This window comes from Polypterus senegalus, chromosome 6 (assembly GCF_016835505.1).
Source record: "Polypterus senegalus isolate Bchr_013 chromosome 6, ASM1683550v1, whole genome shotgun sequence".
NCBI lineage: Eukaryota > Metazoa > Chordata > Cladistia > Polypteriformes > Polypteridae > Polypterus > Polypterus senegalus.
Window position 1 is genome coordinate 120,408,736 of NC_053159.1, and position 17,092 is coordinate 120,425,827.

General features: G+C 42.4%; 1 protein-coding gene across 1 annotated transcript in view; it reads right to left on the minus strand.

Annotated features, from left to right (window-relative positions):
• The window catches only part of galnt17 (polypeptide N-acetylgalactosaminyltransferase 17), a 163,144-nt gene that overhangs the window by 22,474 nt on the left and 123,578 nt on the right, over positions 1–17,092 (minus strand). Inside the window, exons 8-9 of the mRNA XM_039756995.1 lie at positions 16,211–16,348; positions 1,477–1,572 (exon numbers count right to left, since the gene is read on the minus strand). Coding sequence (XP_039612929.1) covers positions 1,477–1,572; positions 16,211–16,348 — 234 coding nt within the window. The remainder of the gene's footprint in view (positions 1–1,476; positions 1,573–16,210; positions 16,349–17,092) is intronic.

A 17,092-nucleotide genomic window follows, 5' to 3' on the forward strand; every position in this document is an offset into this window, starting at 1 on the left:
CGTGTTCCTGGTAATACATTTAATTTTATGATTTTTTTAGTTTCTGCCATCATTATCATAATTAAATGTAGCTAAATGCAGTTTTACCTATAGCAATTTATTACAACAAATATATAATACTGTACTAACACTTTTTCTATGTTTTTAGGTGACTATAACTCTTTTTACTTTACACGTAATGCATGTGTAATCATGAAACAATTCCACCACCGTTTTCGAGCTTTTCATTAAAATATGAAGTTTGATTATAAATTGAGATAAATGATTGTGTATCGATATGATCGATTCTGTGGTTGGCTGGCGTCCTGCCCGGGGTTTGTTTCCTGCCTTGCGCCCTGTGTTGGCTGGGATTGTCTCCTGAAGACCCCCATGACCCTGTAGTTAGGATATAGCAGGTTGGATAATGGATGGATATTATCGATTAGTAATGCTGAGAAACAACGAGGTACGATATTTGAGAAATACTGAGCTACTGGAAGTGGCTCTGATGACCTTTTCCTCTATCTCAGTACCTGAGAAGGTTGAGGGGAGCGCACTCCCGATAATTTTTTTTCTGGAACCTTCACGCAGATGGCTCCCCTATGGCATCGCTCTGCAGAACCTCTCTGGCCCCTTTATTTTTAAGAGTGTATTCTGCACCCGCATACACAGCCAGAGAGCCATTGTTATTTAATAAATGTCTTTCTGTCTTCCATTCTTCTCAAAATGAATGCTGGGTTTCTTCCTTGGCAGTGGAGTGGCTCTTCTGGGTTCAGCTTGTACAAGGTGGCTTGGCTTTGGTTTGCTAAGAGGGTACGCATGGAGAATGTGATCGGTCTACTTAAGATGGGTGGGTATCTCCAAACTGATGGAGTTTATAGCTATAAACTAGCATATATTCCAAAGTACAAGAGTAAGATTTCAGTGTTCCACCAATAACTGAACACTAGCAGGACCCCCTAATTACCACAGGGTATTTCACACACTGATGATATGGGTAGACTAAAAACAAATCAAGCAAAAAGACATTTAGCACTGTTGTTCGGTTTGTTGTGAACACTGAAAGTATAAAGTGTCTGAGTCTGTTTGTGTGTCTGTCCAGTTGCTATATTTCTGTCATTCCAACAGGTGGCGCATGACAAATGTTAAGATTGCTTTTCCAAATCCCATAACAAATGGCATATAATAGAGTGATATGCACTGCATAGTGCAATGCAAATGTTAAAGCAGAGATCTGCCTTAAATTCTGTAGATTTCAAACCATCTTACATGGGTAGCACAGCTAGTTAGATCATTAAAAATGTTTTGTTGCCCAATAAAACTCTAATACAATAAGCACGCATGCTTACATTGGAATCAAAGGAGCAGATGACTAAGCTCACTCATTACTCCTCCTTCTCCTCCACCTCACGGTTCCATCACAATAAAATGCATTAAACAGACAGATGACACTGACACTGACCCACTCACCACTACAACACATGGCTACTCACTTACCTGTGGTCCCCATCCATGGCATGGGTACAGGATGGCGGTGTGATTGTCTTTTATTCCCTGATCGACACACAAGTGGTTTGCCTTGCTGTTGCGGAGCTGTTGAGACAAATCAGGGTGAAACTTTGAGTAGCATTTAAATTTGTGAGAAACATTCCCTTCTTATTTTGCTCTTTTTTTCCAGTGCATGCCCTACTCCAGTAATGCAGTACCTAAAAGTAAAAATCAACATCTCTTCAGTGTTGCCAATTGCCAGTCTTACTGTCTGTTCTTAAGTTAACATTAGACAGTAGTGGGCAGCCTCTCTAAGGTGGCTGGTATCTTTGCTGGCACAGTGTGAGAGAATCTGCCTGACAACTCTAGGACAAAACTTGTTACTTGAAAAAGTACTAAATAAATGGGGTGAGAATGTCATGTGACGTTGGTGTGTATTAGATTTGCGGGGCAATTATTTACTATATAAAGTAATAACAAACACTAAGATATGTGTGTCCAGTCCCTCAGAGCAATCTGATTGGTCAGTTGGGTTTTGGTGCTGTGACAAAGGGGGAGGAGTAAAGGCATTGGACACACACTGAGAGCATCGCCTTCAAAGACAGAAAGTATAAAACCTGACAGGAGGTAAGAAAAGTGGGAAGTGGGCTTCACTGGGACAAACTTGAGAAATAGACCCACGCGAATACAGAGGAAAGGCCCAGAAAGTACACCTAGGGCAAGAGATAGCAAATATTATTCAAATATTCTATTATCTGTCTTCCAGGTACTGTGGCAACTGTTATTAAAAATACCATCCGATTCAAATTCCCAAATTGCCGGAGGTTTTCATTACTGGACAAAAAGAGTCAAAGCTGGCACCAGTGAGGCCCTAAGAAAAAAGGTAAACCTTAAACTGGCTGTGGGCAAGGAAACTGACATGCCAATGTGAGAGGAATGGGAGCTGCCATTCAGTAGGGAGCCTTGAAATCGTACTTGACGACCCAGACATGAGAGACAGGGAATGTGGAGCACCCAAGAAGGAATCTGTTCTAGGACAGGCACCCCTTCAAATGTCGGGACCATCTGCTTTTATACAGAGAGGGGGGACATGGAGGGCTGAACATCTCGTGGCTGCTAAAGGGAGTGAGTTCTTCAAAGGTGCGACGACTCAGAACTTGACGCCCTTTAGAGGGTAAGACTGGTAGGATGCCTGTTATTACCCTTCATCCCATTAGAGGACAGTAGGGAGAGAAGTTGGGCACTTTTCCTGGTTATCTTACTGCCACCGAAGAGCCATCTCTCGATTGTGGGATATGATTTTGTTGTCTGCCATGAAGTGACTCCAGAAGGAGGTTTAAAGTGCCCCACTAACTTTGGGCCAATTGAAGAGAGGTAGTGTTTTGTTGTGGTGCTCGAGTCGTGGGCAAGTGGGTAACCCTCATCGTCAGGCAGACAGCGGCATAAGCCATCCGAATTAGACTCACAAGGGCGGCAGGGGTTCTTCATTTGTCTTTCTTTTGTCTTTTTATTTCTGGCTTTTTCCGATAAATGGCACAGAGGGGACTGGGCGGTCTCATGGTCTGGAATCCCTACAGATTTTATTTTTTCTCCAGCTGTCTGGAGTTTTTGTTTTTTCTGTCCCCCCTGGCCATTGATCCTTAATCTTATTCGATGTTAATGTTGATTTATTTTGTTTTATAATTGTGTCTTTCATTTTTCTATTCTTTAATATGTAAAGCACTTTGAGCTACTGTTTGTATGAAAATGTGCTATATAAATAAATGTTGTTGTTGTTGTTGTTTTTTCAAGTGCCAACCTCTCCTGTTATAAAATAAATAAGAGATCAAGACTTAAGTCAAAGTACCGGGAAAAAGGAGTCCAAATAAGACAAGTGCGGGCAAGAAATGATTCCATGCTGTTCAAAATATTTTTAATACAAATTACCGACTGAAGTAAAGGAAAAAGACAGACCTGGGCAAAGAGTAGTTTCAATTTAGAAGAATCGCTCCATTATCATAAAAATAAAAGATTTTAAAAATGGCATAATTCCATTCAGGCTCATAGGAGGGTGGTTTTCAGTAACAATGGAGGATGGGGGGGTGCCAGTCCACTGTGGGGTGCACCTCATACACACTGGGCCAAAGTAGCGTGGTGGCAGTCAGCTTCTGTTATCTGTTAAAATATGAAAGGCAAAATGTTTGGAGCTTTTCAGCAATAAATGGGTGTGTGAAATAGGGATGTAAAATTCATGCCAGACTACTAAAAAGTTTTAAAATTAATAAATAGTGCAGGTGGAATCATCAGAATTTAGCTGAAAATTTTAAATTTCTCCAGTAGTGCCACCAAGCTCTGCCATGTTTGCACGTCACTTGCAGGGAAAGCCCTTCTGAAATTTGGACTGGAAACTTTCAAGGGTCCATTAAACTGAGTGGGTTTTGTCCAATGAAATTCTCAACCCCGGGCTGCCTACCTTTCAGCTAAGCCATCAAGCAGAGTCGTGAGGGAGCTGTGCAACACAACATCACGGCCAATGGGGTATTTATGAACACTTGTCAGTATTGTGTTCAGTGCAGCAAAAGTGCAAGTAAACGTAAGTGTCATATCATCATGTCTCTCATGTGGAAACAAACGGGCACTCACCACAAATTTTAACTCATATTTTCAAATTACTGTAGAGTCTCGCTTATCCAACATAAACGGGCCGGAAGAACGTCGGATAAGCGAAAATGTTGGATAATGGCAGCTGTTAAGAAAAAGCCTATTAAACTTCAGACTGTGTTATAATTTTACACATTACAAACCTAATAATCATGTTTTACAACAAAACAACAGAATAAATTAACTGAAAAAATTAACTTACAGTTACAGAATTGTCTGAAGTTAAATACTGTATGTACTGTACTTAAAAAGTTCAGTCCTGTGATGATTTAAAGACATTTTTGATTGTAGTCTGCTTTCCTGACGAGTGCTGTTTCTTCGCTGTCAAGTCTCGCCATCTTTGTAGCATCATTATGTCGATTCCTGTAGCTTCTTCTTGTTGCTCAATGTAAGTAATTGGAGTTTCTAGAGCCTTAACTCCGTCACTCATATAGTCAACATCCGTACGAGCGTATACTGTGTGGAAGCCGTACCCCCAAACACAGACAGACTGACACCAGGATGTCCAAAGCACACTCCTTTATTTTATTTTTCCACTGCACCACAATCCCTTCTCTCACCAACTCTCTTTCCTTTCTTCTTCTTCTTCTTTCTTTCTCTTTCTCTCTCTCTCTCGACCTCCTTCCTCCTCCTCACAAGCTTCGTCTCCTTCCTCCCAACTCTGGCTCGTCTACTAGAAGGAGGCGGCCCCTTTTATCATGACCCGGATGAGCCCCAGGTGCTCCCCTTGATGTCACTTCCTGGTGTGGCGGAAGTGTCAGGAAAGCACCTGGAAGCACTCCGGGTCTTCTTGGAATTATTTCTGGCAGCACTTCCTGGTGTGGCGGAAGTGCTGCCATCCAGGATTCCCTCACTGTCCGGGCGCCCCCTGGCGGTGGCCACGTCCTCTCATGAATGTCCCAGGTCCCTCCTTGTGGACCCCAAATAGCTCCGGGCAGCTGCCCTCTCGTGGCCGAGGAGTAATATTGTCCATGTCGGGGACTATCCAGGCGTCCCGGCCGGGCAGTGTCCCCGGACATCTGTGACAACTGTTTACTACAGCATTGTGACTGCATGTGTGTTTGTGCTGTGGCGTGCGAGTCCCCGTCTTGCACCCGAAAACTCAAAGCTGAGTCTCAGTACTTTTAGCAACACCAGTTTTATTAAGCTTGAAACAACAACAGCGCGGTTATTTATTATAGCGGGATCTGCCATTCTCCTTTACACAGACACGGCACTCAGGCAGGGTCGGGGGGGAAAGTAATACTGTGCCCTGCACGTTTATAATGTTCCTTGAATCACCCATCGACGGCAGATGCTTACAGCATGTCCGCGATCTTTTCGGATTGGTTTTTATGGCGAACTGCTACAGCGCTAGGAGACGCGATTCCTTTGGGACGCTCTTCCGCATGTTGTCCCGTTGGGTGGAATCCCACAAGAGTTTAGAAACTCACTCACACCAGCCATGATTCTTTTCAAAGGTAAAGTGCAGGTTAATTTGCTTTATTTATTTTTACTTTATATTTTGTATTAATCATTTTATATGAATAGTTTTGGGTGGTGGAACGAATCATTTGAGTTTCCATTATTTCTTATGGGGAAATTCGCATTGATATACTATACGAGTGTTTTGGACTGTGTGCACATTTCCAGAATGAATTATGCTCGCAAACTGAGGTTCCACTGTAATTAGCTGCGGTAGAGTCGGGAGCAACAAAAAATAAACTACGCTCACGCTCGCAATTTGCAGTTCTTGTTGCTGATTGATGCGTTTTTTAAATTTTTTTTTTAATACAGAATGTCGGTTAAGCGAAGGTAGGATAAGCGAGACTCTACTGTAGTACAAATTCCTAGTATGGAATATTTGAGTCTCAGATTTGCTTCAAATGACGGTCCATATGCCAAAAATGAACAAAGTTGTTTCTTTGCTTGTTTCCATCATTCCAATGACTGAACCTGATGCTTGTTTTTTTTAAATCTATAAAGAGAAGATTGGGTCGCTGAAGTGGCTTAATTCTAGTTTGTTACTGTATATGTGACGGAGAGTTTAAGAAAAGCATTCCTGGGATGCCCTGGGTAAACCAGCCTTGGCATCGTCTGTCTCCAGGATGAGGATGAATGGGGACACAAACAGCAAAGTTCAGAGCCGAGTCCTTAGTGCAGTTCATGCCATAGCGATCAAAGCTCCAGAAGTGTTGAAAGGTGCGGTGCACACGTGTCCATGAAGATGAACATGACCAGTAAGTGAAATAAAACCAAGAAGAAAGCACAGTCACAATTAGCTCCTCTGTCTCTCCCCGGTTATATTTCAGCCAGGGTTCCTCCTCTGTCTGGGGTTCTAATCCTTGTTTTTTGTTCATCTTTGAATGTTAATGTTGATGTCAATGTTTCCTTTGATTATTATCTGCGTTGTGTGCTTGGTTGCATGTCAAGTGATTTGTGGCCACCTGCCAATCACCACCAGGAACCGGACACTGCCCTATAAATCTAGGGGGTCTCCCATAATTCCTGGCAGTTCATTTCGAATGTGCTAGCGAGTGTTTGGGTCATGTTTTGTACTTTTTGTGAATTGTTGGATTTTTTGACATTCTGTTCTGTTTTTTGACTTTGCCTTGGGTGGGACGTTGCTTGCTTGGATTGCTTTATTGTTTCAGGCAGCTTTTTTATGTCTTTTTGAGTTCATTGGAGCTTCATGTATTATAAAGTACCAATAATGGCACGTGCAGTGAATCCACTTGACTTGAGCATTCCTAGTTTTCCTCCACTTTCTCTGTACGTTTACCATTCATTTGCTCAGAGGTTGATGTGCTTGCTGCTTCCTGAGCAGCTCTTCTTTACTCCACCCTAGTGGCCCGCTTCTTCTCTTCTTCCGTTGGCATCTTTTCGCATTAAAACTGATTGTCAGTTTTTGTGTTGCAATTAGTCTACTTTGTACGTTTTTCTTAATTTTGCACTTAAGCTGTCACTTAAGTCTTCAATCTACCTCAAGAATGATTTAAGATATGAAGAGGTGATGGAAGTGAAGGCGAAGGTGTTAGGGATGAGAATGGCACCCGTACACATGCGCCGCAAGGCTGCCCTGCTGTCCACCGCAGAGAGTTGAATAAAAAGAGGAATAACCTTGGAGGTCAATCATCACCCCGAAACCGGACAGCAGATGTCACGTGGTATACGTGTACCAAATTTCATGTCAATAGCTGCAGGTGATTTAAAATCCTGGACAGACAAATGATAGCCACGGTAATATTTTATATATAAAGACTTTTGCAAAAAAAATCTTTTATTTTATATGATTCTTTATTTGTCCTACTAGCTGGGATTTGACAGTGATAGCCCTCTCTAGTGGGCATTTTTGGAAGTGCTTTAGGATTCCTCAAGCCCAGTGTGTCTTTTTATAGCTCGTGTTCCCTGCTCACTCCTTGGGTTTTCTCAGCCAGGGTCAGACGCCAGCTCTCATCCCAACCACCTCAGCTAGTAGCGGCCGGGACACCTACAGCATGGCTCCAGTATTCCACCATTATCCTCTGTAGGAGTCCTCAGCCACTCAGGCTCCTACGCAGAGGTGGGTAGAGTAGCCAAAACTTGTACTCAAGTAAGAGTAGTGCTACTTCAAAATAATATTACTCAAGTAGAAGTAAAAAGTACTCTCCCAAAAAATTACTCAAGTAAGAGTAAAAAAGTATTGTTTGATCATAATAAGTGATTTACTTTTTAGAAATGTTGTAATAAGACAGACAAAAATATAAAATAATGTGCAAGTTCTGCTATTTCCAAATAATAAAATAAAAAATGAGTACAAATAAATAACATCTTTACAAAATAAAGATGCACAAATAACACAAAGTTCCTAATCTCAGTTTTTCACAACAAAGCTTTTGAAGCCAATACCTACAGTAGGTAACATGTATGTTTGAACAGTGCAAAGTAAATACAGTGACAAGATATACTGTACACTGACAGTATAGTACTGCATATGCACTTGCCCTCCAAATAACACAGCTGATAGAAAATAACATTAGAACAAGGCAGCTTGTGCACGTACAAGAAGTCTCACTTTATCTTGACTGTCTGTGTCTGTGCATGTTTGGTTAAAACGTGCTTGTTCTTCACTCAGTGCCCCAGTGGTTAAGCTTCAGCAGGAGTTGGCTCTTATTTTTCATGTACAGTGGAAACTTGGATTGAGAGTAACTTGGTTTGCGAGTGTTTTGCAAGATGAGCTAAAATTTTTAATAAATTTTGACTTGATAAACAAGCCAAGTCTTGCAATACGAGTAGTCTGTATGCGCTTTGTCTGCCGAGCGTCACGTGATCACAACTGAGCTGATGGTTCTTCTCTCTCTCGCTGCGGGATTGTGGGCAATTGTCAGTCAGCGTACCTCACTCATATAGTCAACATCTGTAGAGCGTATACTGTCTACTACAGCATTGTGACCATGTGTGTGTGCTGTGACGTGTAAGTCTCCGTCTTGCACCCCGAAACATGAAGCTGAGTCTCAGTACTTTAGCGACACCATCTTTATTCAGCTTGAAAGAGGAATTAGCGCGATTATTTATTGTAGCGGGATCTGCCACTCTCCTATACACAAACACAGCAGTCAGGCAGTGTCTATACCACCACAGTTTGTGTGGGGTCATGTAACTGGATGGCTACGTCTGATTTGTGTAACGGAGCCATGTGATTATTGTTGCTACGTCTGATTGGTGAAACTGAGTCTTGTGATTATTATTGCTACGTGTGATTGTGAAACAGTCATGCAGTAGATCCACTGGCAGCTTCTCTCTGGCAAAAATATGGTGTAATCTGTACATGGAAAAAAGTAACGAGTCGAATGTTGCCCAATGTAGTGAATAAAAGTAGCGTTTCTTCTTCACAAATGTACTCAAGTAAAAGTAAAAAGTATGGTGCAGTAAAACTACTCTTAGAAGTACAATTTTTTAAAAAAGTTACTCAAGTAAATGTAACTCGTTACTACCCACCTCTGCTCCTACGAGTGCTCAATAGGGCCGACTCACCCCTGGGCACCGTTCCTCGCGCCACCATGCCTCCGCTCCTCCACACTGACTTGATCTCCCAATTCTTTGTTCTCTCTTGAATGTCTTTTCCCTGACCTCTCTCCTTGCCCTACCCTATCCTATTTCTACTTTGTGGGTGTAGCAGCTCGCCTTATTGACCCATGAAGTGTAAATGAGGAATGGCTGGGATGATTGTGTTTCTTTCCACTGGCATTCACCCACAGCCATGGTTTTTGAAATTATTTTATAAACTATGGCCGAGTTAATGTTGGAAGTCGGAATGCCTGCTCTCTTGGGGTCAAGTGGCCACTGAAGGATGGCAACTACAGTGCAGGTGTGGCACCTCTCAAAAGTTTTTTTTTTGTCAGAGACAGAAAGATGTTTGGTTAAATCAGCCAACATCAGGACTCATCAAAGTCATAATGTTTTGCCTCTCTAATGGGATGTTGTCAGTAATTATGGGACCAACAGTTTTATTTAAGACATGGTAAGAGACAAGCTCAGAGTGAAGACAAACTCAAATTGGAGCAGACAGCCATGCTGCACAGAGGACTTGCTCTACAGTAGAAAGTGACTAGCGGTGGTCAATGTGATCAAAAGCATGAGAGCGCATGAAAAATGATGGAGTGGGACACCACTGAGCTGCCTCTGGGGAAACGAGGCAAACTGCGAGTTCAGCGTGACAATTGGAGTAAAAGCAGTGCATCGACATGGGGATCAAAGATAATGGGTTGACATGCTGCTTTCTTCTTCTTCTTTTCTTTAGCTCCATTTGAGTAACTCTCCAATGTATCTGATTAATTGTGATGGTTGCAGCTTGATGCCGAGACACTTCAGATCTTCTTTCAGTGTTGCTTTTTATGTTTTCCAGTTTTTATACTGTGTTGCTGAAATGCTACAGACACTGACTTCTCGCTTACAAACCTCATTGTATGTTTGGCCTGCCAAAACAGTAAGCAGGACATTCTGCTAAAGTTCACAAGGTGACATGATGCCTACCTCATTTCGTTACCTCATTTCATTGTGTGCAGCAGAAGAGACAAAGGAGGTCCAGATTGGTTAACGTGAGGGGCAGAAGAATGGAAGCTTGGAGCTGAAGAACTGTATTGTCACCCTGACGTCAGTACCAGTGAGGTATGTAGCTGTCTTCTCCAGCTGCCCTGTCCGAATTTTCTTATCAGTGATGAGTAGGGTGCCCTGGGCTGTCGTTCTGGCCTGAAAAGAACAAGCTGGAGATCCAGGTTCTGAAACAAGGACCAATCAACGATGAGTAACATTGATGAACAGAATGTTGTACCAGTGGTCAAATAAGAGGATGGGTTTATGTAAGACCTCAGTTGATTGCTTTCTTCTGTAAGCTCTCTGCTCAATCTGATCATAACGTCTACTGTATAGCAGAGACCCCCAGTGACTGTGTCCCAAGTAGTGAAGGCAGAGCCAAAGGGTTGTTGGTGCCTGCCATGGTGACTCCCCAAGGACTCACTGATGTGCACCAGTAATGATGAAAGTTGTCAAGCTAAGGAAAGAGGCTTTCCATGCTGTGTTAGCAGAAGTGTTTCCACATTGGTCAGGGAGGCACTGACAGACCAAAAGCATAGTAGGAGCATCAGCGGCTGAACCAGTGGCCCTCGTGTGGGTGGCGTTTGGTGCAGCAACAGAGCTTGGCCCATTTTAAAGAAGTTCTGGCAAACCATTTGCAGACTAAATTATGCTAGACAGGATGATGGCCAGCTTGTTCTCATCAAGCATAGGGAAATGTTGACCACAGCTGGGCATATTCGTGAGTGGTAAACCCTGAGGATCTTCTAATCCGCCTTATGTCCTACTAAAAACCAGCTGCTTCCATTTACTGAAATTCAGTGGCCTTACTGGGTAGGTATGTTTGTGTAAAAGAAGAGTTGCCTCTGGGCATCAGGCCTGTGAAGACAGCATTAAATGTTCTTCTTCTGTAAGTGTTAGAAATGAGGACATCCTAGAAGAATTAAAGACAGGCCTGGCCACACAGCACAGCGTCTCCAGTGCTGCAGGCTTTACTGTGAGATCTCAAAAGCTGTTGGCCACTGCAAGAGCTTAAAATGAGAAATGAGATTCAAATTGGAATCTCCAGTTTTGGGATCTTTATAAAGGTGGTGTGCTCTCTTGATGCCTGCTGAACCACCTCAGGAAACTGATCGTGTCTCTTTGGGCCTTTCACTGTTGCTTTCTAGTACACTGGACCCTTAACATTGACTGCTTTTTTTATCTTTGATTTGAGCTGGGTGGCCTTTCAGTTTCTGAATCTTCTCTGAATTTCATATCCTTGTATTGCTCTTTCTGTATCAAGTCAGAGCAGTCCTTGAGAAGGAAGGCAGATAAAGTTGGAACTGTTGTCTTCACTTCTACAAGCTGAGCTTTAGCCTTTAACACTAGAATTACCAAAGCCTATGAAAAAACTCGTAATCCCAGCCCACCTTAAATTCCTTCGCACCTCCTCGTTAGCGTCTTTTGTGTTGTAAATATGTCGATCAGCACAAGCAGCAATCCCATCCCCTAGCCCACCTCCACAGTTCAATTCGCAAAGAAGGTTCTCAGTGCTCAGTGTTTATCTTGGAGTGAAGTGCTGGAGTTGCAGAGGGCAAATAAAATATCGTCATTTGGAACACATGCATTTCATGTGTGTTCCGTGTCTACAACAATCTGTGTACGTTTTTCATGTTTTAGTAATAAATGACAAAATGTAGCCATGACTTCAGGCTTCACACATTATACACACATTATGTTATGGATGGGATAGCAGGTTGCTTGCTGCTTGTGTTAATAGACACATTTACAAGACAAAAGATCCTGACGGAGAGGTGTGAGCGGATTTAAGGAGGGCCGGGATTACGTTTTTTCCTAGGCTTTGGTAATTCTAGTGTTAATAAGGCAAGGGTCCTTTGTGGCCATTCCCTAACTTAGCTTTTCAACATTGTCCCCTTTAGCTCTGCTATTAAAGTTGTCATTTTTAATTTCAATTTTTTAATGCAAATTGTGACCAGCAATATCACCCTGTAGAGTTGGCCTGGTATTGATTGTTTTTTATTTTTGTGTGCTCCAGGTTGCACTTACTTAACTTTTAAAATTAAAACAAAAAAGCTTCTAGGGGTTAATGAAGTTTTGATTGGACGTGCAAACAGAAAACTTGGAGGTGAGGTCTATTAGGTCTGGGAACATCACCTGGACAGGACAATGGCCGCCTTGGGGGCTTAAATGGAGAACTGCAGGAGAGGTAAAGTGATGTGTAGGTTCAGGATAGACTGGCACTGAACTCTAAATGGGCTTCTTCTATGATGGACCGGGTGAAAAATACTAAATATTTTGTGTCTTAAGTAAGAAAAGCTGCAGTGGTGTATTTCGCATTGTGTAACTTCAATTAGTGATTCCTCATAAGATTGAACGTCCTGGCATTACCCTGCTGAGAGGTATAAAGTCACCAGGAGTGCCGGTTAAAAATGTTTGCTATTTTTTTAGCTAAATGCTATCTTTCCACATACATCCACAGATATTGCATTTTGGTTAGTTCTTTTTGGTGGATATTTCCGTGGTTCTAGAGATCTTTACCTTTTTTATTTGATAAGCATTAACGGCGCACAGCACGATAACATGCAGTGAATCCACTTGACTTGAGCATTCCTAGTTTTCATCCTCTTTCTCTGTATGTTTAGCATTCGTTTGCTCAGAGGTTGATGTGCTTGCTGCTTCCTGAGCTGCTCTTCTTTTCTCCACCCTAACGGCCCACTTCTTCTCTTCTTTCATCGGCATCTTTTCGTGTTAAAACTGAATAAGTCAGTGTTTGTGTTGCAATTACTTAGTACGTTTTCTTTAATTTTTCACTTAAGCTGGCACTTCAAGTCTTCAATCTGCCTCAAGAATGATTTAGGATATGAAGAGGTAGGGGAAGTGACGGCGAAGGTGGTGGGAATGAGAATGGCGCCTGTATGCATGCTCTGCACGGCTGCCCCTTAGGCTGCTGCCGAGAGTTGATTCTACAATAAAATTAAAATAAAAAGAGGAATAACCTTGGAGGTCAGTCATCACCCCGAAAGCGAATCGTAGACATCACATAGTATATGTGTCTCAAATTTTAGTTCATTAGGTCAAACGGTTTTTTGAGCTACAGGTGAATTAAAATCCTGGACAAACGAACAGCCAGGGTAGAGTATTATATATAAAGATTTCAAAAGAAAGCTGCGGGTTGAGCCAAATAAATGACAATTCTTTGTTGAGTTTTACTTCCTCACACTGTCCAGGGTGGTGCTGAGGTGTCACCCGTTGCACGGCTGCACTTGGATCTCAATCCGGGTGGTTTGCCGTCTGGTGGGTATGGCAACACGCTGTGATCACCTCCCTCTCCCTCTCTCTTTACTTCCTCTCTGAATGGCGTTTGTCTTAACATTCTGCTTGTGGCCATCTTTAATCAGCTCTGTTCAGAGAGATGGGAAGCGTAGTTATTTGTAATAATTGATCATTGCTTGACGTTGCAAATACAGAGAGAGAGATTAAACACCTGATAATCACGCAGCTGAAAAAAAAATGTGTTCCCCTCGATTTTGAGACTATGCCACACATTTAAAGGAATACTCCACCTAAAACAAATTTCTTTATATGAAGCTTACCTTGTGTGGTGTGTTTTGATGGCTGAAACAAAAAAAAGTAATCTCATCCATCCATCCATTTTCTAACCCGCTGAATCCGAATACAGGGTCACGGGGGTCTGCTGGAGCCAATCCCAGCCAGCACAGGGCACAAGGCAGGAACCAATCCTGGGCAGGGTGCCAACCCACCGCAGAGTAATCTCATTATAGACATTTTTGATATTTGACACTGATGTAAGCTCTATCAGAAACATTGTTATCTCTGTTCTCCGTAAAACCATGATATCAATTTTTTGGGCCATTGCTACAAACCACTTGGGTAAGCAAAAAAGAAAAGATTGTGATTTTTGGAGAAGTATTCCTTTAAGGAGCACAGCCTTAATACCAAATGTTCCCCTGGGAACAAATAAAGTTCTGTTTGTCTACGTCAGGGCACATCAGACTCCGTCTACTCACTCTACACCCGTAAAGGGCCACTTGAAATACGAACAATTAGCGTGCTGCCCACAATGAGGCGGAGGCAGGACTGTTAACAGGAATTTTATGAGAACAGCAGGAGCCTGTGTGTTGGCATACCGCAGATGAATTAAATACCATATATATACTCGCGTATAACTCGGGTCTTGAAACCCGAAAAGTCAATCATAAAATCAGACCCCGACTTAAATGCCTGTTCAAAAATATGACACATTTTTTTGGTTACATTTTTGTGCCTCCTCCAGTCTCATCGAGTTTTCTTGCAGCTTCATATTTTCTTCTCCATTGTAGATAAGAGATGCTCTTACGATAAAGGTGTATGTGAGATACAAAAAACACAAATCAGTGCAAACGTCACTTCTGAATAGTTCGGGTATTACCGTGTGGTCACGTTTGGCATAATACATAGAAAAAAAAGGCAGTGTGCTCCGTGGTTACTCTCTCAGGTGGGCCTTAGCAAATCATAATCTCTTGGACTAATAGTGAGAGTTTTCAACCGACATTATATAATACTGGAAGTTATACGGTAAAATCGAGCCCACGACTTATCCACAGGAGAACTTAAACGTGAATATATATGGTAGTAGCCTACATTTAACATCCGCAGTGGAACAGAGCAAAAGGTGGGCTGCAGTGGTCTTGTGACTGCTTAGGGAGAACCAAGTGGGCATCGGCCAGTTTTGATTTGCCTTCAGCAAGCACATATTTTGCTTTATTTCTGCAACCTGACTTTACTTCATCAAAGCCACTAAAATATTAAAAATGAAAATCTGAAGTAGTAAAGAGCAGCCCGTCACCCAGTAGCACTCACAAGATGTCACGCTGCGAGTTTTTTCATTAACAGGAAGACTGACATGAGCTGGGAGGCTTATACCCTATACTGCAGCAGCTCAACAGAAATGATTAGAAACACAAAGCTTGTTTTAATGAACCACAGCTCTGCTCACACACTAAATTCAGAGGCTCAGCTACCTTCCCAAGCTGCACTGGGGCAACCTGTGCCGTGTCTGCATTCTGCAAAACAGCTTAATTGGGAGAGCTGTCACTCCATTCCTCAGAATCGGCACAGTGGCTCAGACTTAGAAGCTGCCATTAAAAATGTGCTAACAGGAGCCAGTTGATGTGTCATCTGTGTTTGTCACGTTTATCATTATATGCACACACACACGCTCACTCAGAAAGGCAAATAATCCTAAAGGCCTTTTATTTTCACAGATTTGACAGGAAGTTTACAAGTCGTAGGAAGCAGAGCCATCAACTAAGAACAGCAAGCTCTACTCCATTAAACTGAAACAAGTAGCAGACATCACTGCCTGTCCATCTCGCTTGGTTCTGACACTGAGACTGGTCAGATCTAACATGTCGGCTCACAGGAGGTACTGTGGTATGGCAGCTGCTGTGCCTCACTGGAGGAGGCAGACTCCGTCTGCTGTGCTGACACAAGCTCACGGTACAGAATGTGATGCTCCGCGGCTTTCACATTTTAAGCAGGTAGGGGAGATTTCCTTTACTTAAGGCCTTTCCCAAAGAGCGGTGGTTAGAAGCCTTTGAAATCTGTAACCAAATAAAGCAAGCAAAGGGAGAGAGCAGACAAAGATCTAGAAAGTCTGTCTGACAAAGCTTCATCTTCCAGCCACTCTGCCCCTCTATACAACTTCAAACTACCCAAAGTACTCTGGCTGCAGATGATTTACAGCAAGTAAGAAAAAGTGTTTAAGCTAGAGAAACAGAACATACACATAAAGCATAAAACATGGATGTCTTTAACAAGCAGCCTTTGTCTGTCAATAGCGGGGAGCCATCATCACTGAAGCCTGAGAATATTCCTGCTTTGCAATGCAGTAGTGTGACAGACAGGATTACTTCCTTAGGTCCATCAAGCATAACCAAGAACTCTGGGGTCACTCCACCTTCCATCCCCTGGTCACACTGCGGTGTGCAGCATAAAGAACGGTTTCTTGTAGACCTCTGACTGATTGATAATGTCTACTGTTCTGAAGATCCAAGCAGGTCATACTTACCTCCCCGTAATAAATTGTGTTATTATACGTCCTCATCTCCGGGTAGACATTGTCGAGGTACCACTGGAAATTCTTGCAATTCAGACTTTTCCTTAAGACCACCCTCTCAGAGATGTCACCAATATCTATTCCATGATTCTGCAAAAAAGTAGGCAATTTTCAAGAGTTTTAAAACTGACTATAATCAACCAGTTCAGCTTTATTGCCATGCGTATAAACAAGTTTGTAGCTGCATGTTTTTTTTCATACAGTGACAGTAATAGAATGCCAGCAATAAACATATGATATCATCGAATGAATCCAACATACACACACAAATATATATGTACATCTGTCTTTCCTTCTATTGCACCATTACTGCTAGGGCTAGAGCCTTGATCTTAATCAAAAGCGTATGACCTAATGCATTCTCGACATTCAAAAACTTTCAGGTAGCAGCAACCTCGGTTAAGTGATCTGTGCTTGTGGGTTTATAACGGCAAATCGATGGCAAAGCCATGTGACATGTTGAGAAGAACAGAAGAGCAGTGACATCTGATAAACGTCAAGCAAGTGACAGAAGCCAATTACATGATGAAGAATACCATAATAGGAAGAAGAAGAGTAAGAGCAGTGCAATCTACTGAGAGTCAAATGCGGCATACAGAACAAAAGAATGCCGTAGATGGAGAAATGCACGCCGATAATCAAGCGGAGAGTTTGTTATTGTTTATATCCAGCCATTTGTTGGATTTCACAACCCCTTCGCATGATGATGAATCACATTGACAAGCAAGAAGTAATCCTGAATATGGAGGAAGTGAACAGACACAAACACGATGGCTTATAGGCATGAAAGACAAATTCCAGGATGCAGAGTGCGAGAACATCCCAGAGACAGAA